The 22,667-nt window shown below is 42.5% G+C and overlaps 1 protein-coding gene across 4 annotated transcripts in view; it reads left to right on the top strand.

The window, feature by feature from the left end:
• phactr4a (phosphatase and actin regulator 4a) overlaps positions 1 to 20,777 on the top strand; it is a 33,489-nt gene extending 12,712 nt beyond the window's left edge. The window contains exons 1-14 of one of the 4 annotated variants that reach the window (XM_070984923.1): positions 1,755 to 1,942; positions 7,581 to 7,751; positions 7,839 to 7,919; positions 8,024 to 9,391; positions 10,882 to 11,265; positions 13,700 to 13,831; positions 14,336 to 14,912; positions 15,951 to 16,183; positions 17,048 to 17,210; positions 17,415 to 17,470; positions 18,411 to 18,472; positions 18,595 to 18,732; positions 19,269 to 19,345; positions 19,526 to 20,777. In XM_070984923.1, coding sequence (XP_070841024.1) covers positions 1,885 to 1,942; positions 7,581 to 7,751; positions 7,839 to 7,919; positions 8,024 to 9,391; positions 10,882 to 11,265; positions 13,700 to 13,831; positions 14,336 to 14,912; positions 15,951 to 16,183; positions 17,048 to 17,210; positions 17,415 to 17,470; positions 18,411 to 18,472; positions 18,595 to 18,732; positions 19,269 to 19,345; positions 19,526 to 19,541 — 3,516 coding nt within the window. In that variant the 5' untranslated portion in view covers positions 1,755 to 1,884 and the 3' untranslated portion in view covers positions 19,542 to 20,777. Of the gene's footprint in view, positions 1 to 1,754; positions 1,943 to 7,580; positions 7,752 to 7,838; positions 7,920 to 8,023; positions 9,392 to 10,881; positions 11,266 to 13,699; positions 13,832 to 14,335; positions 14,913 to 15,950; positions 16,184 to 17,047; positions 17,211 to 17,414; positions 17,471 to 18,410; positions 18,473 to 18,594; positions 18,733 to 19,268; positions 19,346 to 19,525 lie in introns of those variants that run through there. The other 3 variants (XM_070984924.1, XM_070984925.1, XM_070984926.1) reach the window with 3 other exon arrangements.
• The last annotated feature ends 1,890 nt before the right edge of the window (positions 20,778 to 22,667 follow it).

Genomic DNA, 22,667 nt, shown 5'->3' with positions numbered 1-22,667 from the left:
GGCCAGGCAGTAAAAATAAACTGGGCTTCCTCGTCTGCCTTATTCTATAAGTAATGTGTTTCTGATATGAAGGCATGGCTGTTGAGCAACTGGAGTCTTTCACATGTCCTTGTATTGATCCAGTAAGGCAAAATCATTCAGCACATGGTGTCATGTTACATTATATTAATATTTGGATGTTTTGGATTCGTCATGATGACACAGTCTGATAGAATTTTTGCAAGTCATCAAGTTGTTTTTGTTCTGCTGGGTTTCATGTTCTCTCTGTAGCCTGTAAAAATGTGTCTGTCTCCATCTGCTGCTGCTCTTTGGAAAGATTGAAAAGATTTCAGTGCCATGATGAGTCATAAGTTAGAAGATGTCTGTTTACCAATGACTTCCCAGGATTGTGGTCCTTAATTACTGTCTTTGTACCTAAAGGCTGGCTTGTAGTCTTGCATTCCATTCATTCCTGGGTCGAAGTTGTCCTCCTGTGTTGTAGCTTTAATTGGACTGCAGAGGGAGCAACAGTTATGTTGTTTAGCTTGAAGTCAGCTTCCCCCTTGCTTTCTCGCTGCTTCCCAAACATTGTCTTATTTTGACCTTTTTAAAAACTAAAGTGTCAATCTATTGCATTCTAATGCAGTAGCAGAAGTTGCATAGTTTGTAGTAGTTAATTGAGTGTTGCGCTGTAATTTATGGAAAGCTTTTAATGTTACCTCCCTATTCCTCCATCTGTAGAGAAAAAAATGTTATGAACAGGTTTTTACATTGCATTGTCCTTTGAGTAGACCTGGATCATGTTCTTTAAACCAAATTCTGTCTGATGAGCAGTAGAAAAGATAGTTAACATAATTTGTCCTACATTCCACTTTTATCACTTACATGCATGGAAGAGCTCAGCTAACTCCCATACTGATTACATGTAACCAATCTCACAGTGGTCTAATAGCAGTGTTCTGACAGAAACTGCCTGACTTCTTGTTTCTGTCCTGCATGGGATATATGTGAGATTAAGGCCTCTGGAGAAGTTTTAGCCTCTCTGCCCAGGTGCTGCGTTTAGAGATATTGTCTTGGCTTTTCACTGTGGCAAAATGATTGAGAAATATACAGCATGTAAAAGTAAAGAGTAGGTGTTTCCAGTAAAAAGTTAATGAATTTGTTTTAAAGAGACAATTCCAGATTTTTATATCTAAAACCAATGCCAATGAAGCGCCAATAACCTGAGGTAGATACACTGTAGTGAAGGAATTGTTGCACATGCATTTCATAGTTTAAAAGGACAATCCCCGGAGAGTCATTGGACACCTCCTCTGTGTCACTTCCTCTTCTCTGGCTCTGAGCTCCACCTTGGCTTGACTCACCTTCCACTACTCGAGTTACTTCACCCCGCAGAGCCCGCCCCTCGCCCTTCAGGGAGTAATGTTTTGTCAGTCTGTAAAATGGTGCTTGTGGGGGGCCCACTACATCGCAAATCCCTCAAGGCTTGATGGCTGGGCGGGCCAAACCTCAAAGCTTGCCTGCTGTGAACTTTGACCCTGAAAAATCTGCTCTTGGGAATGCAAGGCATGTAAGACTGCTGGATTACCTTATTCGTGTACCTTATTTATGAAGTCAGAGCTCCAAGAAGGGAGGGACCTAAGACCTTAGCGAATGAGTGTGTTTGTGTTTTAAAGCAAAAGAAGGAGGGAGGAAGGGAGGGAGAGACCAAATCACACAGCCTGAAGGGAGGAGGAGGGCTAGTGTACAGAGAGTAAACGACACAAGTGAGCAGTCAAGACAGTTTTGAGTTACAGGAGCTCCATGTCTGGTTGCTGAAGAGTGAGGCGGCTTTAGGTTTTGCTCTCCTGCCGGAGGCCTTGGAGAGGCAGGGCCCAGCAGGCCAACGGGGACAGGTGCCGTAGCATGGGACACAGTGCTAGCAGTGAGACAGTGGCCCAGCAACCAGCCCAACACAACAAGGGTGAGTCAGAGACCAGAGGCTCAGCACTAACAGAACATTTTGGCTCATTTTTAGAAGGGGGACGACCTGGCCACCAGGTTTGCATTTGTGTAGAAAGCCAACAAGAGAAAAAAGTCTATATGAGCAGGTGTTTTGAAACCAGAGAAAAACTGGAAGGTGGCAGGCACAGACAGGTGAAGAAGAATGCATGCAGATGGAATGTGGTGATTGTGAAATGTACAACCCACACAAACTTCTCTCTGTCTGCACCCAGCGCTCCATGTCCCCCTCTGGAAGCTTTCCTGAACAACAAGCATTGGGAGTACAAGGCACCAGCTGACCCCAGCTCTCCCCATGTGGATCTATTTTTCTTTTTAATTTAAACAGCTTGGCGTCTCAAGTCATATTCTTGTCCACAGGTGTATAGCATAGCTGCTGTCCTTCCAGTGAGGCTAATGACAATTCAAGCTTTCCGAATCTGTTTTTGCTGTCAAAAGGAGGGTCCGCTCTCAGGTTCTGTTCCCACACCTTCAACTTCTCTTAATAATACAACTCGCAGCTATTGGAATCCAGCATCTGTGTATCACAGTGGCTGTCACCTCTTCTCTGCGTAATATCACAGCGCGGAGCTGTTGATCATGGCCTGCTGTTGGATGGAAATAAAAAGTGGCCTGTTTCATGTGCTTTATAGTTTAGTGTTGGTTTCTGGTCTAACAATTTTCAACACCCTCGCCTAAATTAAACAAGTAACCTGAGAATATCTTCATAGTTACATATTTGCTCTCCGTGCATAATGTATTTTTGTCTCTGCTGTGCTATTCCGTGTAGTTGGTGTCAACATTTCATGTGATTGGCATGAGTCACATGGACAGCTGGACCAGTGGACTTCAGGGTATTGCATTAGTGCAGGTTGGTTAGTGCAGGTTATTAGTCCTTTGAGTTTGAACAGCTGGACATTAACAGAAGCCTGTGTTGTTATGTACTACTCTCATAGTTTGTGTTGAAATAAGCTCTCCTGTTTAGAGCCAGTTAAGAAGTGTATACCTGAGGCCTGGGTGTTTTCTCTTATGACTGTACTGTTTTTTTTCCTCTTAACTATCTAATGTTATCAATTAGGGGTCTTCAGAGCCTTTAATTTTCTGGTTGTTCTGTGAAAAGCAGCCATCTCAGAATGACATGTTCTATTGTAACACAAGGCCACAACATCCCGCTTTGCTTCTGTTGTAGCCATGCCACATCAGTGGTCTCCCAGCTCCATGCCACCCCACCCTTCCAAGTTTAACAGCCGCTGGTGTTTGTGTTACGTGTCAGGAATAGCTGTGAGGGCCAGTGCACCGCACAGAGTTCCTGACCTCTGTATGCCTGCATTTCAGCACAGGATTTCACACACACATGCAACAGCCTGTATGATACAGTAGACACACGAAATATTTTTCTGTTGTTGCAATGATGGGTCATCTATGGTTGAATGCCATTTGGTTAACCAGCACTTACATGTGTCTTTTGGCAAGTTATCTGTGTCTAAACTGTAGGTATCTCAGTCAATAAAACTCCAAAATAATGAAATATATCTGGCTGGACAGTCTCAACTTATTCAAGGACATGCATGCAAACAGAAAATTGGCATTGACACAGAAAAAGAGAGATCACACATTAGTTTTTTTGTTATTGTTTTTTAACAGATCCCAGTAGACAAGTGAAACCAAAAATGAAGGGCCAAAAGAAAGCAGGTCAGGGCTGAAGACTGCACATCTTTTTGTCCATAAATGTTTTTATATCCTATCTTTCATTTATTTATATGTAAGTAAGTTTGATACTTGTTTTTTGCACATTTGAGCCCTTTCACAGCCCATTCTCACCTACTCCCCCAGTCTTTGTTTTCTTCCCTATAGTCATTGCCCCTTTAAGGAATAGGGCAGTGTGTGTGTGGGTGAGGGAGTGAGTGAGAGTGCCAGTGGCTGCACTCAGAGCCGACAGGTGTTGGCGATGGGAGTGGAGGGAAAAGTTAGCAGTGAAATTGTCTTGTGGCAGTAAAATGTACAGTGTAGGTTACAGTTTGTCCATGAATCAATGCTGCAGCTTGTCTACACTCAAGAGGTGACCATTCTGACTTTCCAGCTGCTGAGTAAAAGCAAAGCGAGTCAGCATACACTTCGGTTTTTGAGGAAAACAAAGTCTCCCCTGTCTGAGAGCTGCAGAAGGAACAGTTAACCCAGCGCGTCATCATCATATTATCATGTATGTGCACTCTAGTGATGAAACCACTGCTCTAGTGGCAAAGTCGAACTGACCACATTTACACAGTGAAACTGCAAGTGTTTGGATAATCCCGGCCCGCAGTTGCTCCCTGCGACAGATGAATGTTTCCAGTGTGAATGCTGAATTCATCACTGGAATAATATTTTGAACTTGGTTGTGTCACATAGAGGTAGACAGATAAATCTGTCATGTTGATGTACTGTATCAGTCTGTATCAGTTTATTGGTGTCCGTGTTTACGTCGGGCGATGAGTAATGAGAAATTGCGGTACGACCTGGGTTGGGGTGGGCAATATGACCTTTTTGCAGTGACAGTATTATATCACTGCATTACAAAAATAAAAGGGATACTAGATTATTATAAATTATAATTATATGAATTATATATTATATTGATTATTAATCAATCAACTCAAAATCCATGAGTTCTTGCTTTGTAATCAGATGATGTTAATCACATCATAAAAATCTGAGAAATTGTAAATGGGAGATTTCTGCCAGGAAACATACAGTCTACCCTGTCTAGCTGGCAAAAGATCAGCAGCAACACTGGTCTTTAGACACGGATATAGTAAATTGGATAGAACTGAACACGAGGGGCACTTATAGCAGAGCTTAACCCAGTTATTCATCAATTTATCCATAGACTGTAGCCAAATGACTTAAAGCAAGTTGAAAACTAAATTGGACTGCTCAACTTGACAATTGACTTAAGCCTTATTAATTTTGTGGTGGTGGTGTGGTGTGATTACACCACCTACTACTACATGTACTGCACCATCTACTTGGTGTACAGCACATTTATTCAAAACTGGATGTCAGCCACTGAAAAACCCACTTGGACAGAACCACTGTCTGGAGATCTGTACTGTCAGGTGTTATATTCCTGATTGATCAAACTCCGATAGGTTATTAATAGTTTGTGCATACATCCAATCAGTAACACCTCCATTTGTTTTACAAATGACTCTGATGCCCTGAGCTTTCCTTTCTGATACTGGACACATTTATCTGACCTTGAAAAACAAATTCCTCAGTGTAATGTGTGATATTGTTATGCTGAAATCAGTCAGTTTTGGCGTTGCTGGAAGGGAACTCTTTTTACCTTGTTTTGTATTGTCGCTCAGGTCTTTCCCCTCCCAACACAATTCGCCTTTGTTTTTTATGTTGGTTTTCCCCATTCTTTTTTTTTTTCTCCTTAACATCCTAAAACTACAACCTAAACTTTTATCTGGTTATGATCAATGTAGCAATGTAAGAATAATGTTAATTATGTTGTTTGTATTTTAAAAGAAATCCATTTGTGCCTCAGTAAGTACAGCCCACCATTACAACAAGCATCATTGGTGCAATTGATGATGTCTGTACATTCTGAGAAATGTTTGCAGAGTGTGTGTCCTATTAGCATTTGCCACCAACAGTAGTCGGGTCCAGTCCGTCCCTCTTGATTGGCATATCTCAATTCAGTTAGTTCAAAAGTTATATTCACATTTGTAAGTCAGCGACTGCCAATATTAAAATGAAGACATTTAGTAGTTCCGCAGTGGAAAAGCTTTTTCCTATCAGTGGATTCTCAATTTTTGGAACATCCTTCGAGGACCAAGTTGTTGTACCTAGCTTTGAGCTTGGTGTTGCTCTAAAGCTCAGCGATTTCATGTTGTTTTTGATTTAAAAAATAGTTTAATTGATTTAATTGCCAGTCATGCCACCTCTATTGCACACATTCCTTTTTCATCGTACTGGGTTGGGAGCATCCCCGTCATGCATGCCACTTTCACACTGTCATGCAATGCTCAGTGTAACTGCTCCAATGAGAAAATGCTCATCTTCCATCCTGTACATGAACTTGTACAAAATTGTTCAAGCTCTCCCTCCTGCATGTGCTTCAACTACAGGCCTTCTGAACGGCTCATATGCTTTCCATTGTGTAACTGCTGCCGTACGACTCATCACCTAAGAATTATAATAGTGGCTTCACACCCAGTTATTGCTGTCTTGGGTTTTTCAATAGCATAGCACGAGAATTTGAGTCATGGCTTCTGTCACTGTTGTTCCCTTATTGGTTTAGTTTTTTCCCACTTGAATTTTTTTTCTGACTCCTTGTTAGTTTCGTCACAGGACTCCGGTTTAAAATCTTACCTTTTGCAATTGATGGTGAACCTGACAAATGCAGAGGATGTTGCATGATCCTATACCACCGCTGTTATGGCAAAAAAATCTCATGAATTGGCACCAACCTGTAAATAATTCCAGAAGAAGCTGTGCCCATATTTCACTGTCTAGCTCTCGTGTGACAGCTAAGGCTGCTAAGCAGTAAGCAATAAGAAAGGAATTTGGACCAGCTTTGTTTTGAGGTTTGGTCCTTTATTATGACAGATAATTGAAGCAGGAGCTTAGAGCCGGAGCCCTGCCCTATGATTGGACATGCATACCTGATCAGCAGTCTAACCTGCTGCAACCAGAAATGAGGGACAATATTTGGTTTTATCTTAAATTGTTGTAGGTTGATATTGGCCTGCATGTCTGCTAGTCATGATGACATTATATCAAACTGATGTGTTAGATATAACACTGTTTGTATCCCTTAATTCATAAATGCTCAGTTGGTAGTCTATAGAAAGCCATTAAAAGAAGTTATTTGTATTTTTTTTTTTTTGCCATGATGACAGTCTGTGTTCCAGACAGATTATTCCTGAACTGTGATGTTTGCTGTAGTCACAGGCCACGAGCAATTGTCATGTGGATATCTGGCATTTACTCTTAGACTGAAGATTAAATTCCATTGTGTCCATTTTGTAATAGAGGCTCACCAAGATCTCTGCGATAAGCCTAAATAATATGTGGGTTTGTCAATACAACATGGCAGGTACCAATCAGTTCTATTCACATGAACACAATGAACTGTTCTGTTCTGTTAAAAAAAAAAAAGAAAAAAAAAGGATGCGTGTATCATGATGTGTGTGCATTGCACTGGTATTAAACTGTTGTTCAGCCACAGCTTTTTAAACATGCAAGTGATGTGTGACTTCTCAATTTGATTAGTTGTCTGACAAATTAAAAACAAGTCAAAATTCTCTGATTCCAGCTTCTTAAGTGTGGATATTTTCTGTTTTCTACCAGAGTAAAGTGAATGTCTTTGGGTTGAGGATAAAGCGAGACATTTCAGGGTGCCATCTAGGGCTTTTGGAAACACTGTTTGACATTTTTCACCATTTTCTGACATTTTATAGACCAATTGACCAATCGATAAAGTCAATTCCATTAATAAAACTCTGAATACAGCTTTATTTATATATATATATATGTGTGTGTGTGTGTGTGTGAGTGTTTCAGTTGAGAAATATGTTTACAAAAGTCAAACTTTGTTTTTGTTTGCCACCACTATGTCATGTTCATCGTAGATGATGAGGTCGACCTGCAACACAGCACAACACGTGGTGAAGAAGGAAACTCTGATGGAGGAACACCTCCAACAAAACGCAAAGGCAAGTTCTCCAAAATGGGAAAGATCTTCAAGCCCTGGAAATGGAGAAAGAAGAAGCCAAGTGAAAAGTTCGCTGAAACGTCGATAGGTATGCTGGGTACAGGGGCTTATTATTTCCACCTGTTGTGTGCATTAGATTATGCTTGATTTCTTGATACATGTTTCATTTTTTCAGCCTTGGAAAGAAAAATTTCTGTGAGAAAAAGTCGTCAAGAGCTGATTGCAAGAGGGGTTCTGAAGGATATCCAGGAGAATGGTGAGTCGAGCTTCTTGTTTCTGTTAAGGAATACACTCAGGATGAATTTGACCCATCTTTGTCGAAACTCACTCTCTTTCATTACTTGTGTCTTCATGCAACAGAGAGCAATGACGTAAAGTCCTCCAAAGGTCCACCAGTGAAAAATGGACACCCTGTGCCAATGGATATGGACAGGGTGTCTGAAGCAGGGGTACGAGTGTCGCGAGGGGAATCTGACATCAAGGTGAATCCCCTCAGGCTGCCCCAAGCAGATGAACGTCGAAGCAGAGCTCCATCCGATGCCTCCCGTAGCCGGGCACCTCTTGATGTGGACTCTCACACACGGCTTTCTGTGGATGTAGACCGACGAAGCCGTCTACCATCAGACGTTGACAAGAGAGCTGGATCTTTACCCCGAGGACCTCCACAAGATGATAGATACCGCAGAGAAGAGAGGAGAGATGGCAAAGATGACAGGGAGGACAGAGGAAGGAAAAACAGGGAAGACATGGAAAGAAGGGACTGGCGAGATGAAAGGGAAAGGGATGGGGGAGTTGACCGGAAGGAAGAAAGAGACTTCAGGGATAGGCGAGACTGGAGAGATGACAGAGACAGGAGAGATGAAAGAACAGAGAGAGACAACAGGGAAAGAAGAGATCGCGACGATAGGGAGCGAAGAGATCGTGACGATAGGGAGCGAAGAGATCGTGATGAGAGGGATCGAAGAGATCGTGACGATAGGGAGCGAAGAGAACGTGATGAGAGGGATCGAAGAGATCGTGACGATAGGGAGCGAAGAGAACGCAACGATAGGGAACGAAGAGATCGCGAAGAGAGGGAGCGCAGAGATTACGATGAGAAGGAAAGGAAAGATCGCGACGAGAGGGAGCGCAGGGATTACGAAGAGAGGGAAAGGAAAGATCGGGATGAGAGGGAGCGCAGAGAGCATGAGGAGAAGGAGGGGAGAGACAGGGAGGAGAGAGAAAGGAGGGACAGGGACGAGAGGGAAAAGAGGGACAGGGACGAGAGGGAAAGGAGGGACAGGGACGAGAGGGAAAGGAGGGACAGGGGAGAAGACAGGGATCGACGTTTTGAGAGAGAAAGAAGAGACAACAGAGATGACAGAAAAGATGACAGAGAAAGAGAAGACAGGGAGAGGAAAGACATGCGTGGAGAAAGAGATGATGGGGATAGGAGAGATGACCGAGACAGGAGAGAGGAGAGGGACAGATGGGATGACTGGGCCAAGAGGAATGAAAGGGAACGACGAGATGAAAAGGAGGAGAAGGAGAGGAGAGAAAAGGCGGAGCCTCAGCGCTCTGTGGAAGACTCGCGGCCTGTTGTCAGGCCTGTCTCTGAGATAGACTTGAGGCCTCCTCTACAGAAGAGCTCCTCAGAGGAAAACAAGAGGGCTCGCCCAGCCTCAGAGGCTGACAAGAGGAGTACTCTGCCCAGATACATGCCAGTTGCAGAGTTCAGAGAGCGCTCAGGTAAGGTCTCACTCTTGTGTTGAATTATACTAGCTAACATGGCTTGTGTTTTTCTACTTTTACTCATAACTCCAAACAGTACAAAGACAATATATTATTATTATTATTATTATAATGTTTGACCTCATCAGCTTCACTGATTTTTGTAAATATCTGCTTATTCTGAATTTGATGTTGGGACAAGAGCAACTAAAGACTAGGAAAGTTGTGAATGCTCCAAAAACACCTGTTTGGAACATTTCACAGGTAAACAGATTCATTGGTAACAGGTGATAGTATCATGATTGGGTATGAAAGGGGCATCCTGGAAAGGCTCAGTAGTTCAAGCTAACATGAGACCTTGCAAAGCAGTGACTGTGAAAACACACAAAGCATTTTGCACTAAGAAGACAGTGACATTGGAAGATACTGACTTGATTTTCAGATAAACTGGAATGCATTTTTGCACAAAAGAAGGACTGTGGATTTTGTCACCCATCACTTCTATTGGAAGCATTGGAGGCATGTTTAAATGTCCAGTATAAACAGGATGAATGATCACACTGAGCAAAAGCTTCAACATCCATATATGCCTGTGGGTACTGTTTTAAGACAAAATGTGAACCTACCTTACTTATAATTGCTATATTTATACAATAAATACATAAATACAACATGGCCAATTAAACATTTCTTGTACTAATGCTAAGACACTTTTACAATCTCAAAGTAAATCTGATCTGCATTCCTAACAGGGAAACAGAACTGAGCTACAAGCTAAACCTGTCTCACTGTGGCAGAGACTGTGATGTTTCAAGTGATATATAAGTGCAGCATCAAGATGAAAAGCAGCGATTCAACCAACAAAGTCATCTTTTGCTGCCAGCCGTCCTCAGACATGGCAGCCGGCTGCTTTTTCTTAATGTGGTACAGCACAGTGCTAGTAAACGTCAGTAGGGAATGTTTTACTATGATGACAAGCCAACATGTGTGCAAACCAAAGTCTCGTGGTGGAGATGCAAACACGTTTTGGGTAAATGATTGAACTGTAAGTCAGACAGAGGTTACAAAGCTAATGTGCTCAATCTGAAAGCCTCAACCAACTGCAACAGTAAATATCAAGCTTTGATGCATGGATTAAGGGGAACATGAAGAGAAGGAAGAACAAATCACTGGGAGCCCTCAGTGCTTCTTTGATCTTTCTCCTTGTCTGCTGTGTGTGAACTTCAGTTCATCTGATTCATGTTACCTCTCATTCTTTAATAACTGTAGATCCTTGATCAGAGTCGCCCTCTGGGTAAGCTCTGACATATCTGCTTACTTTACAAGGTTCCTTAACACCTCAGCTTTTCCTCCAGCGTTCCACTGCATGTGATGATCCTTTTTTGTTTCCCCTACTTACTTTTCCATAGAGTAGAGCAGAGCAGTAGAAGAGTGCAAACTTTGTATCTGTGACCTCTCCTTTAGTGTTTATGTTTACATGTGTGTAATGTGTGTACCCCCATCTGTAGAGTCCGCTGGCGTCCGCTTCGCCTCTGACCCTCATCCAGCACAAGACTCCCAGCAGGAACCTCTGCCTCCCAAACAGGCTCTGCTTCCCCCTAAGTTTCTCACTGCTCCTTCCATTGAGACCAACAGGAGCCCAAACCCCTCCTCTTCTTCCTCCTCCTCCTCCTCCTCTTCTTCCTCCTCCTCCTCCTCCTCCTCTGCTCCTATAGCTGTGACCAAGCCGCCGAGGACAGTCTCCCTACTGGCTGATGACCCACCTCGACCCTCCCTTGCTGCTCCTTCCTCAGCTGACTCTGACGTGCCACCCCCTGTCCCTCCCCATGCCAAGCAGCCCCCTGTCCCTCCACCCAAACCCACCAACCGCAACAGCAACCCCGCACTGCTTGGTGAGTTTGTTGCCATCTGCTTCTGCAGTTTTATATGACACATAACATTAGCCTCTCTCTATAAACAGCTGCTTTGGTCTTTGTGTGTCTTTATTTGTACTTTCAATCGAAGAACCTCCAAAATGAGCTTTGTAGGATTTTAATAAGACCCAGGGAAACTTGAGTCTTTGAAAAACAATGGTATCAAATTGCATGTCACCTCCACAGAAGGCCACAGCCCCCTTGGCCATGCTAGAATCAACCCTATTTTGATGTTTTTATATTTCTGATCATAATTATGTGTAATGCAGCCCCCTTCATCTCAGTAAAAAAATAAAAGAACAAAAATAATCAATAAATAATAGTTGCATTAATAAAGAAGCACTGCACAAACATGCATCATATGTTCGCTCGTTGGCATCTGATGGCATACATTACTTTTGCTGTTTCTTTTCACCATCGCATAAAATTACACTGGTGGGAAGTTCGACAAACACGTGTCCTCATATCTGTCACTAGATTGAAGTGGTTTTCTCTCCCATTTTCCCTGAATACTGCACTTGATGCAACGTCTCTCTCTGTCACAGTGTTTTGATCATGTTCAACATGCTTAAGTTGTACAATAAGTACAGATGGTGCAAGTGAAAAAAGTAGTTAATTGAGTCTGAAAACAGCTAGTTACAACTTAGCAGTCAGTGTCAGTGTACGCTTCACGCTCAAACTTAAGTATGAGTGCAAAAAGCTGCAGGTGCCTAAGAGCAGTATGTTTCTGACCTTGCTTTTGATTAGGGCTGTCGCTTCTTCAGCCTGAAATATTCTTGGAAATCAAAGACTCTTTCATTCAAACAGCAATGCCGTGTCTGTTAAAGGCAGGATTTAGACGGTACGTTGGGTGGGCTTTTGCCCGCACCTCTTTCATAGATGCAGATGCACTTTCTGTTTGTTGTAGTGTGGCAGTTTTGAGTTTTGACATAGATCATCTGTTGTTAGGGTTTGACGTGGAGATATGACATTGTAGGTGGTGGTGCAGGGTATTCTCTGAAAGTATAGTGTGTCAAAATAGTGAGTGAGTGAGTGTAATCACCTTGAACCCTTTCCCAAAGCTAACTGTTAGCAGAGTCACACACTGACGCTGTGGCTCGTTGCTGTGTAGGTGTTTTCCAATATGTTGCTAGTTTGCAGTTTCAGTGTGAACAGCCATGTCTCTGAGGAAAGGACCTGCACCAGCTTGTCTGTGCACCATTAGTGCAAAGTCAGCACTTCTCTTGAGGTTACATGGAGACTGATTGGCTTTTAGTATTTCATATCCTTTGTCCCAGCATGCCACAGCTGCTCTTGTTTACAGCCCATCCCAGTACTGTCTCTTTGAAATGGTGTCTATGGCGGGGACACATTCCTCTACCATTTGCCGGGTGAGGTTTCTACACTAATGTTATTACATTTCAGTTCACACTGCTGCATTCACAGTCTACAGGTGTTTGTCTGTAAAAAATATATTGCCTTACTGGCAGTCTGAGATGAAATTGATAATGGACGTTGACTTTGGAGAGTGATTCAGTGTGTTGGACTGTTGAAACTTTGCATGTGTGCACATGCACACATGCCTCATGCAGGCGATCTCTCCTGAACACATCTTTTGCTTTCTGTTTTTGTCCTCCCGTGTTTTGGTTATGAAACTTATGTTACGTATTGTCAGGTATATTCTCTCACAAAGCTTTTTTAACGTTAAATACATCATATGTATGTCGCTTTGGATAAAAGCGTCTGCCAAATGACAAATTGTAATTGTAAATTGGAATCATAGGGAATACATCATAGAAATTTCATAGTCCAACCAATACTAAAATTGATGTTTGGGAGTTTATAAAATCTCAGAATAATATATTGGCCGTTAACAGTTTGTTTTAATGCATAAACATAATCTTCATTCGGATCTCTTAGATTTGTTACTGATATACTGAGTGGAATATTTTTTTGTATAAAAATGAACTTGTCAGTGCTCCCTGGTGGACAAACTATAAAAGCAACACCGTTTTGTTTATATACTTCCAACTTATTTTAGCAATATCTTTTTAGTTACCTTCTCTAAATATCTGCAATGAGCTGACATCAGATAGTGATCAACAAGCTGAAACAAGGAGGAATGGAGTTTCCCTGTGATTAATTCCCTGAAAGCATTTTGCCATAACGACTGAGCTGGAATGTCTGAAAACAGTTGAAACGAAACCGTGTGTCAATGGGAAATCACCCTGTGGTGGTACTTCATGGAACCAGGATAACTGACATGCTCAGAGTCATTTCTCCACAGAAGTTGTTAAACATCCGAGAATGGATGTATGCTTTGCTTCTGTACAGTGTAAAAACTAGACAAACATTATCCGAAACCACCCTCTTGTATTTCTCTCCCAGCTTGGAATCTAAACCCATCCCTGACATCTCCACTCATTTTTGCCAGCCTCCTCATTGAACAGGGGCTCTAAGGTCAGGCAGCCTTGTTACTGGACCAGCTGGAGACGCCAGAGTGAGCTTGGCCTATACCTTTCTCTACCTGTATACCTGCGGCATAGGGCTGCCCAGACCTGCTCAGGTACCCAGTCGGGCACAAGATCTCAGTGTATCTTAACAGAGCCTGCAGACTTGTTGTATTGATTCACCACCCTCATAGCATACGAAATACCTCACCCCCATTTTAACAATACTGCATTGCATGTGTGTTGCAGCCATTGGAGCCATTTTCAACTCAACTAACGTAACTTCAAATACTGACAAGAAAACAATGCATGGCACTTGGTTGGACATGTAGTGTGCTGCAGTGCATTGAATGTGTTTGTTGATCCCAGTGGATGTCCCTTCCAGACTGTTGATGCAGTTGTGTATTAATATTTGTTGTCACACACCAGATCAGCAGTAACAGGAACATCTTCTAAAGCTGCTATGGACGTATTTGTATTGTTGATGAAATTAACTTCACCTTGCTACCGACTGACTGTGCATCTTCATGTTCTGACTGTAGGTTTTGTTGGGGGGGATCATTTGATATGACAAGTGTTGAGCGTTGTTTTTGACTTTTTTTTTTTTTTTTTTTTAACAGCGGAGCTTTCACAGCCTGGTAGTGGCATCATCATAGTGCCAGCACCTGCTAAGCGCTCTCCACCAACACCACCAAAGAGGATGACCCCTGTCACCAAGCGCCATTCTATGGACCCCTCCCCTCCCAGTCAAGTCCCAGATTCTCCCACCACTGACCCGGCCTCTGCCCCTGTACTAATGCCCCCTGCTGTCCGTAAAGAAGAAAGCAACGACGACAAGACAAGCGCAGCAGCTCCTGAGGCCTGCACTGAGTCTTTCCCTTTACCACCATCCCATATACCTCCATCCCCTCCCAGGGCTCATTCGCTCCATCCACCAGGCATGTCCTCCTCTGGTCCTGTGCCCACCGTGCAAGCTGACCCCCCCAGCCCGACTACTGAGCCTCCCAGCCAGCCACCAGCCATCCCCCTGCACATCCTCATCCAGAGAGCCTTGGCCAGCCCCGGCCCAACTCAGCCAAACCCAGATGGCTCCCAGAGGGCACACTCACTGCTGTTTGAGTCTCCTCCAGATTTCCTCATCGAAGGGGGGGGTAACTCAAGGCACTCGCTCCCCATCACCATTGAACCTCTGAGGCTGTAAGTGGCCCACATACACATACATCTGCACTGTATTCTAACAAAAAGAAACATTGCTTTGAAAGCTGAGAATGAAGGAGAGGAGTTTACCTCACTTTGCCTTTAGTCTAGCCTGTACTTGGCTGCAGTCTCACGCCTAAAGTACTGTATTGCATTTCACTTGAAAGTGTATCAAGCCTCCCAAGTGTCATTCTTTACTGTCCGTACAAACAAGTTGAGTTATATATAAAGCTTTGTTTAAAAAGCCAAAGTGCAAGAGCCTGCTTAGATTCATTATTTGATAAAATCAGCAGCAAAGTAAGCAAAGTAAGATGTTACTTTACAAATGACAGAGTAACATCTTTAAGAGACATAACAAGACTACTTTAATCTGAGAAGTTAATGGAAGATGAGCAATACCAACAAAGAAAGACTTTAAAGGAAACAAATGGAAGAAAGCCTGGGTGGGCCTGGTCAAAGAGGGGTCCCACACTTGCATGGTTCAGTGTGCTGTAGGAGCCAGAAAAAGACCAAAAGAGGCAGGGGTTATTTGATGGAAATAGACTGGTCCCAGCTGCATTTGGATTGCAGTTTGTTGTTCTCTTACTTTCATTTGTTAGATTTAATAAATAAGATTTTTAATTTTTAATTTAATGTGAAATGATTTTCCATTTAATGTTTTCACAAAGTGAAAATTTAAGCTATCATTTGACCTTGAATTATTGGATTTATTTTAATCTATACCCTCAGATTAGCTCAGCCATATTTCAAGGACACCTCTCTAATTAGAAAAAGACATAAGTCTGTTGCTCCAGGGCTACCAGCAAGAGAGCAGCACTCTTCAGTTCACCAAATGAGAATCATTGAACTGTGCCTCGTTAATCTCTTCAGCAAACAATCGAGCTGTTTTCCCTCACCTGGCAGAATTGTTGCAAATTGCCCGTGACTGTACTCAGATTAGCACATCAAGGCAGGTTGTGGTTACAAGAAGCCTAAAAGTATTATAGTTTATTCTTTTTCAAGCTTTTTCAGCTCTCTCACAGCCTGACTTCTTTACAGGCCAGAAGACGATGACTTTGACATGGAGGAGGAGATGCGGAAGCTTCAGCCCCAGAGGATTCCTCGCCAGGCTGAGATGGAGCCCCGCAGCAGGAGGGGTTTGGTTGGGGACCCCAGAGTGAGTGTCATCCACGAGAGCGGAGGCCCCGGGGACAGTGAGGAGTCTGACTCTGACGGCCCCATCCTGTACAGAGACGATGACAATGATGATGACGACGAGGAAGGCCCTCCGAGTAAGCTGGTCTTTTGTATACTGCTACATTAAGGTCATGTGGGAGAGGCTGTAGATACATATTCTCCATGACCAATCAGGAAATATCTGTAAACAAGTGCAGGAAATGGGGCCTATTTGATGTAAAATGAAGTAAATTATTTGACTTCAAACCTGATTACCTGAAACTGATGTCTTAGTATGTGAAGACAAAGCAGCAACCACTGAATTTCTCATTTGTGATCCCCAGAGTAATCCTTGTTATAAATATGAATCAGAAAATTCAGACATGTTACTAAAGAAAGTGTCAGCTTCACATGCAGTGAGACAGGGAGCTTCACAATGTTCTTATAAAAGGAACTACAGAGTACAGCAAGAGACATACAAGAATAAAAAGATCAGCTGTATATATTTAATAAAATCTATATTATGGTTAAAAATACCTGTGCGTGTTTGACTCATTGCCAGTGAAGTGTCTTTGAATTGTGGACTGCTTCTCTGACAAAACAGACAATTTGAGGATTGGGAATTTGTGATGAACACAGAATTTTTCAGATTTTTTTTAAATGGCACTTCGCTGATGGTACATTTTCAGGTTCCGTAGCGTCTCTTTTCTATTAATTTACAGCTCTTACAGCACATATGTTTTTTACCTCATCCTTGTATACGGCAAATGTAATACAGAAACGTTGCCCTTTAAACTGGTCTTAATATGACCTACGGACAGTCACATGTTCCTTCAACAGCAGCTAAATCAAGTCCACTTTCTTAATCTGGTCCCCCCAAGAACATAGATTGTAAAGGCAGCAAGCTGAAAGCTGTATACTGTTTACTGCACATTGCACAGACTGCTAACTGATTATTTATGGTTGATATGTCTTAACAGGTGGGCTGGCGAGCCGTGTGAAGAGGAAGGACACGTTAGCCCTGAAGCTGGAGAGACAAGAGAGAGAGGAAAGGGCTGATCAGGAGAACCACAATGAAATGAGCTGGCACAACAGGGAGCAGTGGGTGGCACTGAGGAACAAGATCGGCACCACGCTGAACCGGTAAAGGACTCACATCGTCATGATGGACGTGACAGTCATCTCCATCCATCCATGCACTACAGTTTGGCTGATTACAAACATTATTTATTGTGGAACTGATATTATATAGGAATGGATAGGCTCATTGCAAAGATTAAACACTCACCCTAGACTGATCCATATCAGTGTTTAAAAATGAGTAGTCAACAGAGTTTGTGTCCTCAGGCGGCTGAGTCAGAGACCAACAGCAGAAGAGCTGGAGCAGAGGAACATCCTTCAAGGTGAGACTCTCCCTCCATCCCTCACTTTGTCTTTCTGGTGTGTTAATTTGTGTTCAATTTCTCGGCACCACAAGATCAAGAGGCACCTTTTTCATTTTTCTAATTTCCTGAAGTCAATAGTCAGCATAAGTCATTCGTCCACTGGCTAACATGTTTTTTCCCCTCTCGCCTCAGGCGTATTGATGGTCGCTAAACGCGCAGCAGTTTGTAGAATATTGTTAGTGATATGACCTTATTAAGATACTGCTTCTGATTTCAAGACACACACTCTCACACATGCATACATTTGTAAAGAAGGCTGTGCAGTCAGAATGTGGGTAGCTCATTCCTTCAGACCACACTTGTACATTTTTCAAGCAGGAGTTCTTGTGATATTGTAGTGGGAAGATGGATTCAACAAGGTGAAAGACTTAATCAAAAATCCAATATTCTCGTAGGCCGTTCGCTGTGTATGCAGTATACGTGCCAGATTGTTGCATCCATAATTCATATGCATAGCTTTAATAGCTGAGTACATACATATGCAGATATATGCATATCTCTTTGCTTTACACTGAACAAGGTTTTAAGCGTCTTGCCCCAGGTGCACAAAATGAACACCCCCTTGTGGTGTATTGTGAAAATTAGCTTACTGTGGTGAAAAAACAATGCTGTGATGCCAAGTTGGATCCCAGAAGCAAGTAGTAACACGATCCTCTCAGAATCTGTCAACACGTTTCGATCCAGGTTTCATGCCACCACACAACATCGTGTTTGTCCTGAAATGACTCGGGCAAGACGATGCTTTGCACCCCGGCTAAAAACAATGCAGCGCCTTGTGCAGAGCGAGGCAGTGATTAAAGATTCCCATAACCACAACGTGCCGACGGCAGCTCAGATGAAATCAACCTGAGTGGCTGCAGTGTTTCCCTCTCGCTCATGGAATGTTTTCTTCCTGCAGCCAAGAATGAAACGGATCGACGATTAGAGCGATGTGAGATCAAACGGAGGCTCACGAGAAAGGTCAGGATGCAACCAAGTCACCGCATCATACACTTGCCAGTTATTATTAGGCACTATACACCAAACTCTATGATTCCCAAGACAGACCTCACTTAACATCCTGCCGTTTGTTCTCCCATCAGCTGTCGCAGAGACCCACAGTGGCTGAACTCCAGGCAAGGAAGATCCTGCGTTTCCACGAGTACGTCGAGTCCACCCATGCTCAGGACTACGACCGGCGGGCAGATAAACCATGGACCAAGCTCACTCCTGCTGACAAGGTGAGACTCAACATATCCCACCTACTCTCTCACACACACACACACACACACACACACACACACACACACACAAACGCATATTCGACACCTCTCTTTATACTAACAGGGCTCTTGAGGCTTAGAGCTTCTTAGCCAGAGAGAGCCTAAGCCCTGTGCATTTTTTAACAGCAATGTCTTCTACTTTGGTCAACTCTGAGGATTTGCATTCCAAGCAGATTCAGTATCCAGGAGGAATCCCAGGAATGCAATACAGACGCTGCTTAATGGCTGTACATTTTACCAAGTGAATTACCTGCTCCAATGAAGCTCACAAAATATGTAGGAAGAGAAATTCTATGTATGATAGAAGTGGCATCATTTTAACTACATGTTCAGTTTTTACTTACTTAAAAGCTTGTTTATTGAGCTGGAGTGGAACTCTAGCATTCAAAGGTGATCTGGCTCAGATCACACACTGCCTTTCTTCTTTTGTGCCTCGCTATAAATGGATAAAAGCCTTCCAGCTGAAGTGCTCTTTCTTTCTTGTCTCCTCTCAGGCTGCCATCCGCAAAGAGCTCAATGAATTCAAGAGTTCAGAGATGGAGGTTCATGAAGAAAGCAGGATCTATACCCGGTCAGGCTCGTATACAACAGCCATCTATAATTCATGTCAACTGTTCTCCAAGTTTTTTCAGCAGTCTCATCAATACTTTATTAGCTCTTGTGAAGATTTTCTGTTTTTTAGTCTGAAGATGTTTGTGGCAGTGAAGGATCTAGACTGACCTCTGTGACCTTCTCCCTCTTTCTCCACCAGCTTCCACCGGCCTTAGCTGTCCATGCTGACCAGTAACGCACTTAGACTGGGAGTTGTAGGAGGCACAAGTCCCTCTCCTCACTGTGAACTGAACACGTGGCCCTTTGGTCCCTTTGTACTGACTGCCTGCTAACCTGCGTCAGCTGGAGACGACGCTGTCGCTGATGACCGGAACCAAAGCCAAAGAAGCCACGAATCAGTTCAGCCTCGGGTGGTTCTCAGAAGTACTCCAGTTCTTAGACTTTAGAATCCAGGACAGGAGGTTTGCTGGTGCGTCCATGTTGGAGGCACCTGGTGCCAACACTAACAGAGCGAGAAATCCCCCCTCCCTCCCTCTGGAGGCTCAGAAAGAGATTGATTGAACTGAAAGGACAGCTGTTGGAGGCTTATCACACTGTCTCTGTCAGGGGGAACCACTGTCACCATGCCTTTACCTGCCTTCACATTATATTTCCTCTCTTCCCTCCAAAACAGGAAGACTATGCACACAAATGGATCATTGTAGTTCCTATTAACACTGTTAACGGTACCGCCAAACTAATCTGGACTGTTTAAACACTGTTTATGTTAGGTACTGCAAACGTCGACCCAAAGGTGCCACGCAGCACCGGCCTTACTCCTCACATGATCTCACACACTCACTGTATGTAATTAAAGGTTCAGACAAAATATGACAGACTTGTGTACAGCAGTGTGTTTCTTATTTAAAGAAAGTTGTAGTCCTGTTTGAATCAACGGTTTGAGCTCTGTGTGTATACCCTCAGAGTGCTGATTCCAACCTAATATCAGAAAGTGTGCATTTTACTGTATTTTGTTGATCATTGAAATGATTCTCATGGAGCACATAGCTCTAGATTATTTTCTAATACGGCACCTTATGTTCCTTAATTGGGTTTGTAGAAAATTAAACAGTTTTGAGCCTATAATTCTACGTTTATAATTGAGTTATTCAAGCAGGAAAATGTACATATTTTTATTTTCCTGCCTGTTTTATGGTACTTTATATATGCAAGTCCATAGTTGACTGCAATTGTATAGATCAGTTCAATAGATTTGATTGACTATATTGTACATCCACAGTACTGCTGATGTGTTTTAATTGTATAGTATTTCTCAAATGTTATTTCCAAATAGTGATGGCACAAAATATATATATTTTTTTTGATACAGAGATCTTTAACTTGTTTTCGCAAACCACACTGTATAAATGAGCAATGCACTCACAAATTAAAATAACCTGTGATTTTCATTCAATATGGTGTGATTATTGGAGTCTCAAAGAGCAAGTCTGTCCACGCTTCGTCATTTCAGTCCTGTCTGTTGGAGAAAGAAATATCTGAAGTGAATGTTAAGTCTATGGCCTCTTAAAATGACCAGATGGGGGCAGTGTTATACAAAATGTGCAGACTCATTCACAAACCAGTCACCAATGCTAAAGTCCAGTAATGTGGTCTAAGACAAAGACATGTGTTTTCTCGCAGAACTGTGGATCCGTGTGACCCTAATGTCAGTAACAGAAGAATAAGTGCAATTGACATTTCTTTGAACAAAACTAGCTTGTCCCTTTAACCTCCCCAGTGATGCTAATTAGCAGTAAATAGACATGGAGTCAGTCAGCAGGGGCACAGCTCTCCTCCACTGTGTTCAGACACTAACTGAATGTCGAATGATTATCAAAATGGACTGATTACATGGAAACACCTTTAATCTGGTAAGTTGTTTTAGTATGAGATGTATAACAAAAAGATCACAGCAGATCCTCCTGGACAATAGCTTGTTTTCAGGTACAAGAGATCATAATTCATCAGTTTTTAACCACTAATCATTAAATATGCTTTAATATTATTACTATCATCATTAGTAGTAGTAGTAGTGCAATATTTTTTACCCTGAAATGATACATTCTAACAAATTTGGAGTTTTGGGGACTCATTGCTCATGCCGCCCAGACTGAGCTACAAATAAAAATAACATTGCTTATAATCTTTTCAGATCATAAACTTCCCAAAACATCTTTCAGTCATTGATATTTTCAGTAGTTTAAAATTTGTGACTAGGCGTCACCGTGTGCCTGATGTAAAGCAAACCATACCAGCCTGTGGGTTTGATGTGGTGCCTCTGGGCCTTCATAGGCTGGTGGCAATTAAGCCTTTAGTTACATGAACTCTGAGCATATACGGTCTTATTGACCCATTGTCAAACGATCTCATCTCTAATTTGGTTAGCTAGTGATCACACTGTCAAACTGTTTGCACTGTGCAACATGTGTGAAACTAATTACAGCTGCTGACGTCCTGGCCAGCAGCCTTAATGAAGCCAGAGAAGAACAGCTGTATACTTCTTACTTCTTATACACGTTATGTAAACAGGTGACGTGCAACAGGTAGTAAGTGGCAGTGCAGTAAAAAGTAAAAAGTATAAGTGAACAGATGAGGTATACAGTGTATATAAAGAATAAAATATAAAGCGATGTGTGCAGTGTTCGGTATGTGCACCTAATCCTAATGACTTTGGTGATCCTCTGATTTATTCTCTCGTGTCATCATGAGGTTGACATTTGCAGTTTTGAGTGAAATGTCATGTCCCCTTCAGGATGAAAGATAGCGTTGGTGATCCCTTAACATCACATCTAATGCCATCACGAAGCCAAAATCATTTGAATATTTCCAATATTTATCATGTGAAAAACATACTACTACTATACAAAACTAATAACATTCCCATCAGTCTCAGCAGCATGTGGTGTTGTGCTAATTAGCAAGTATTAACATGCTGGGACACAGAACTAAGATAGTGAACATGGTAAAAATTGTACCCGCTAAACATTAGCATGTTAGCATGCTGACTTTATTACTAAGGTCAAAGCAGAATGGTACCAAAGTATAGCCCCATAAATGTGCAGGCATCAAACTCTGGTCCCATTAGTCCCTTTGTCTTGTGGCTTTCCCCTCCAATAAACACGGACAGTGCAAGTCTTACAAATGTATGAATATCTAGCATAATTATTGACATTACTGATATCCCCCCCCCCCCCCAGGTAATATCAGATAATGTGGCGCAAAATAAAAGCAGATTCATTTTTCTCCTGTCTGCATCAGTAAACCTCCAAATTACAAAACAAGAAAAACCAAACTAGAAAAGC

Source organism: Chaetodon trifascialis, chromosome 17, assembly GCF_039877785.1.
Source record: "Chaetodon trifascialis isolate fChaTrf1 chromosome 17, fChaTrf1.hap1, whole genome shotgun sequence".
NCBI lineage: Eukaryota > Metazoa > Chordata > Actinopteri > Chaetodontiformes > Chaetodontidae > Chaetodon > Chaetodon trifascialis.
Note: the sequence above shows the minus strand (reverse complement) of the source record. Positions and strands in the feature narration are given on the sequence as shown.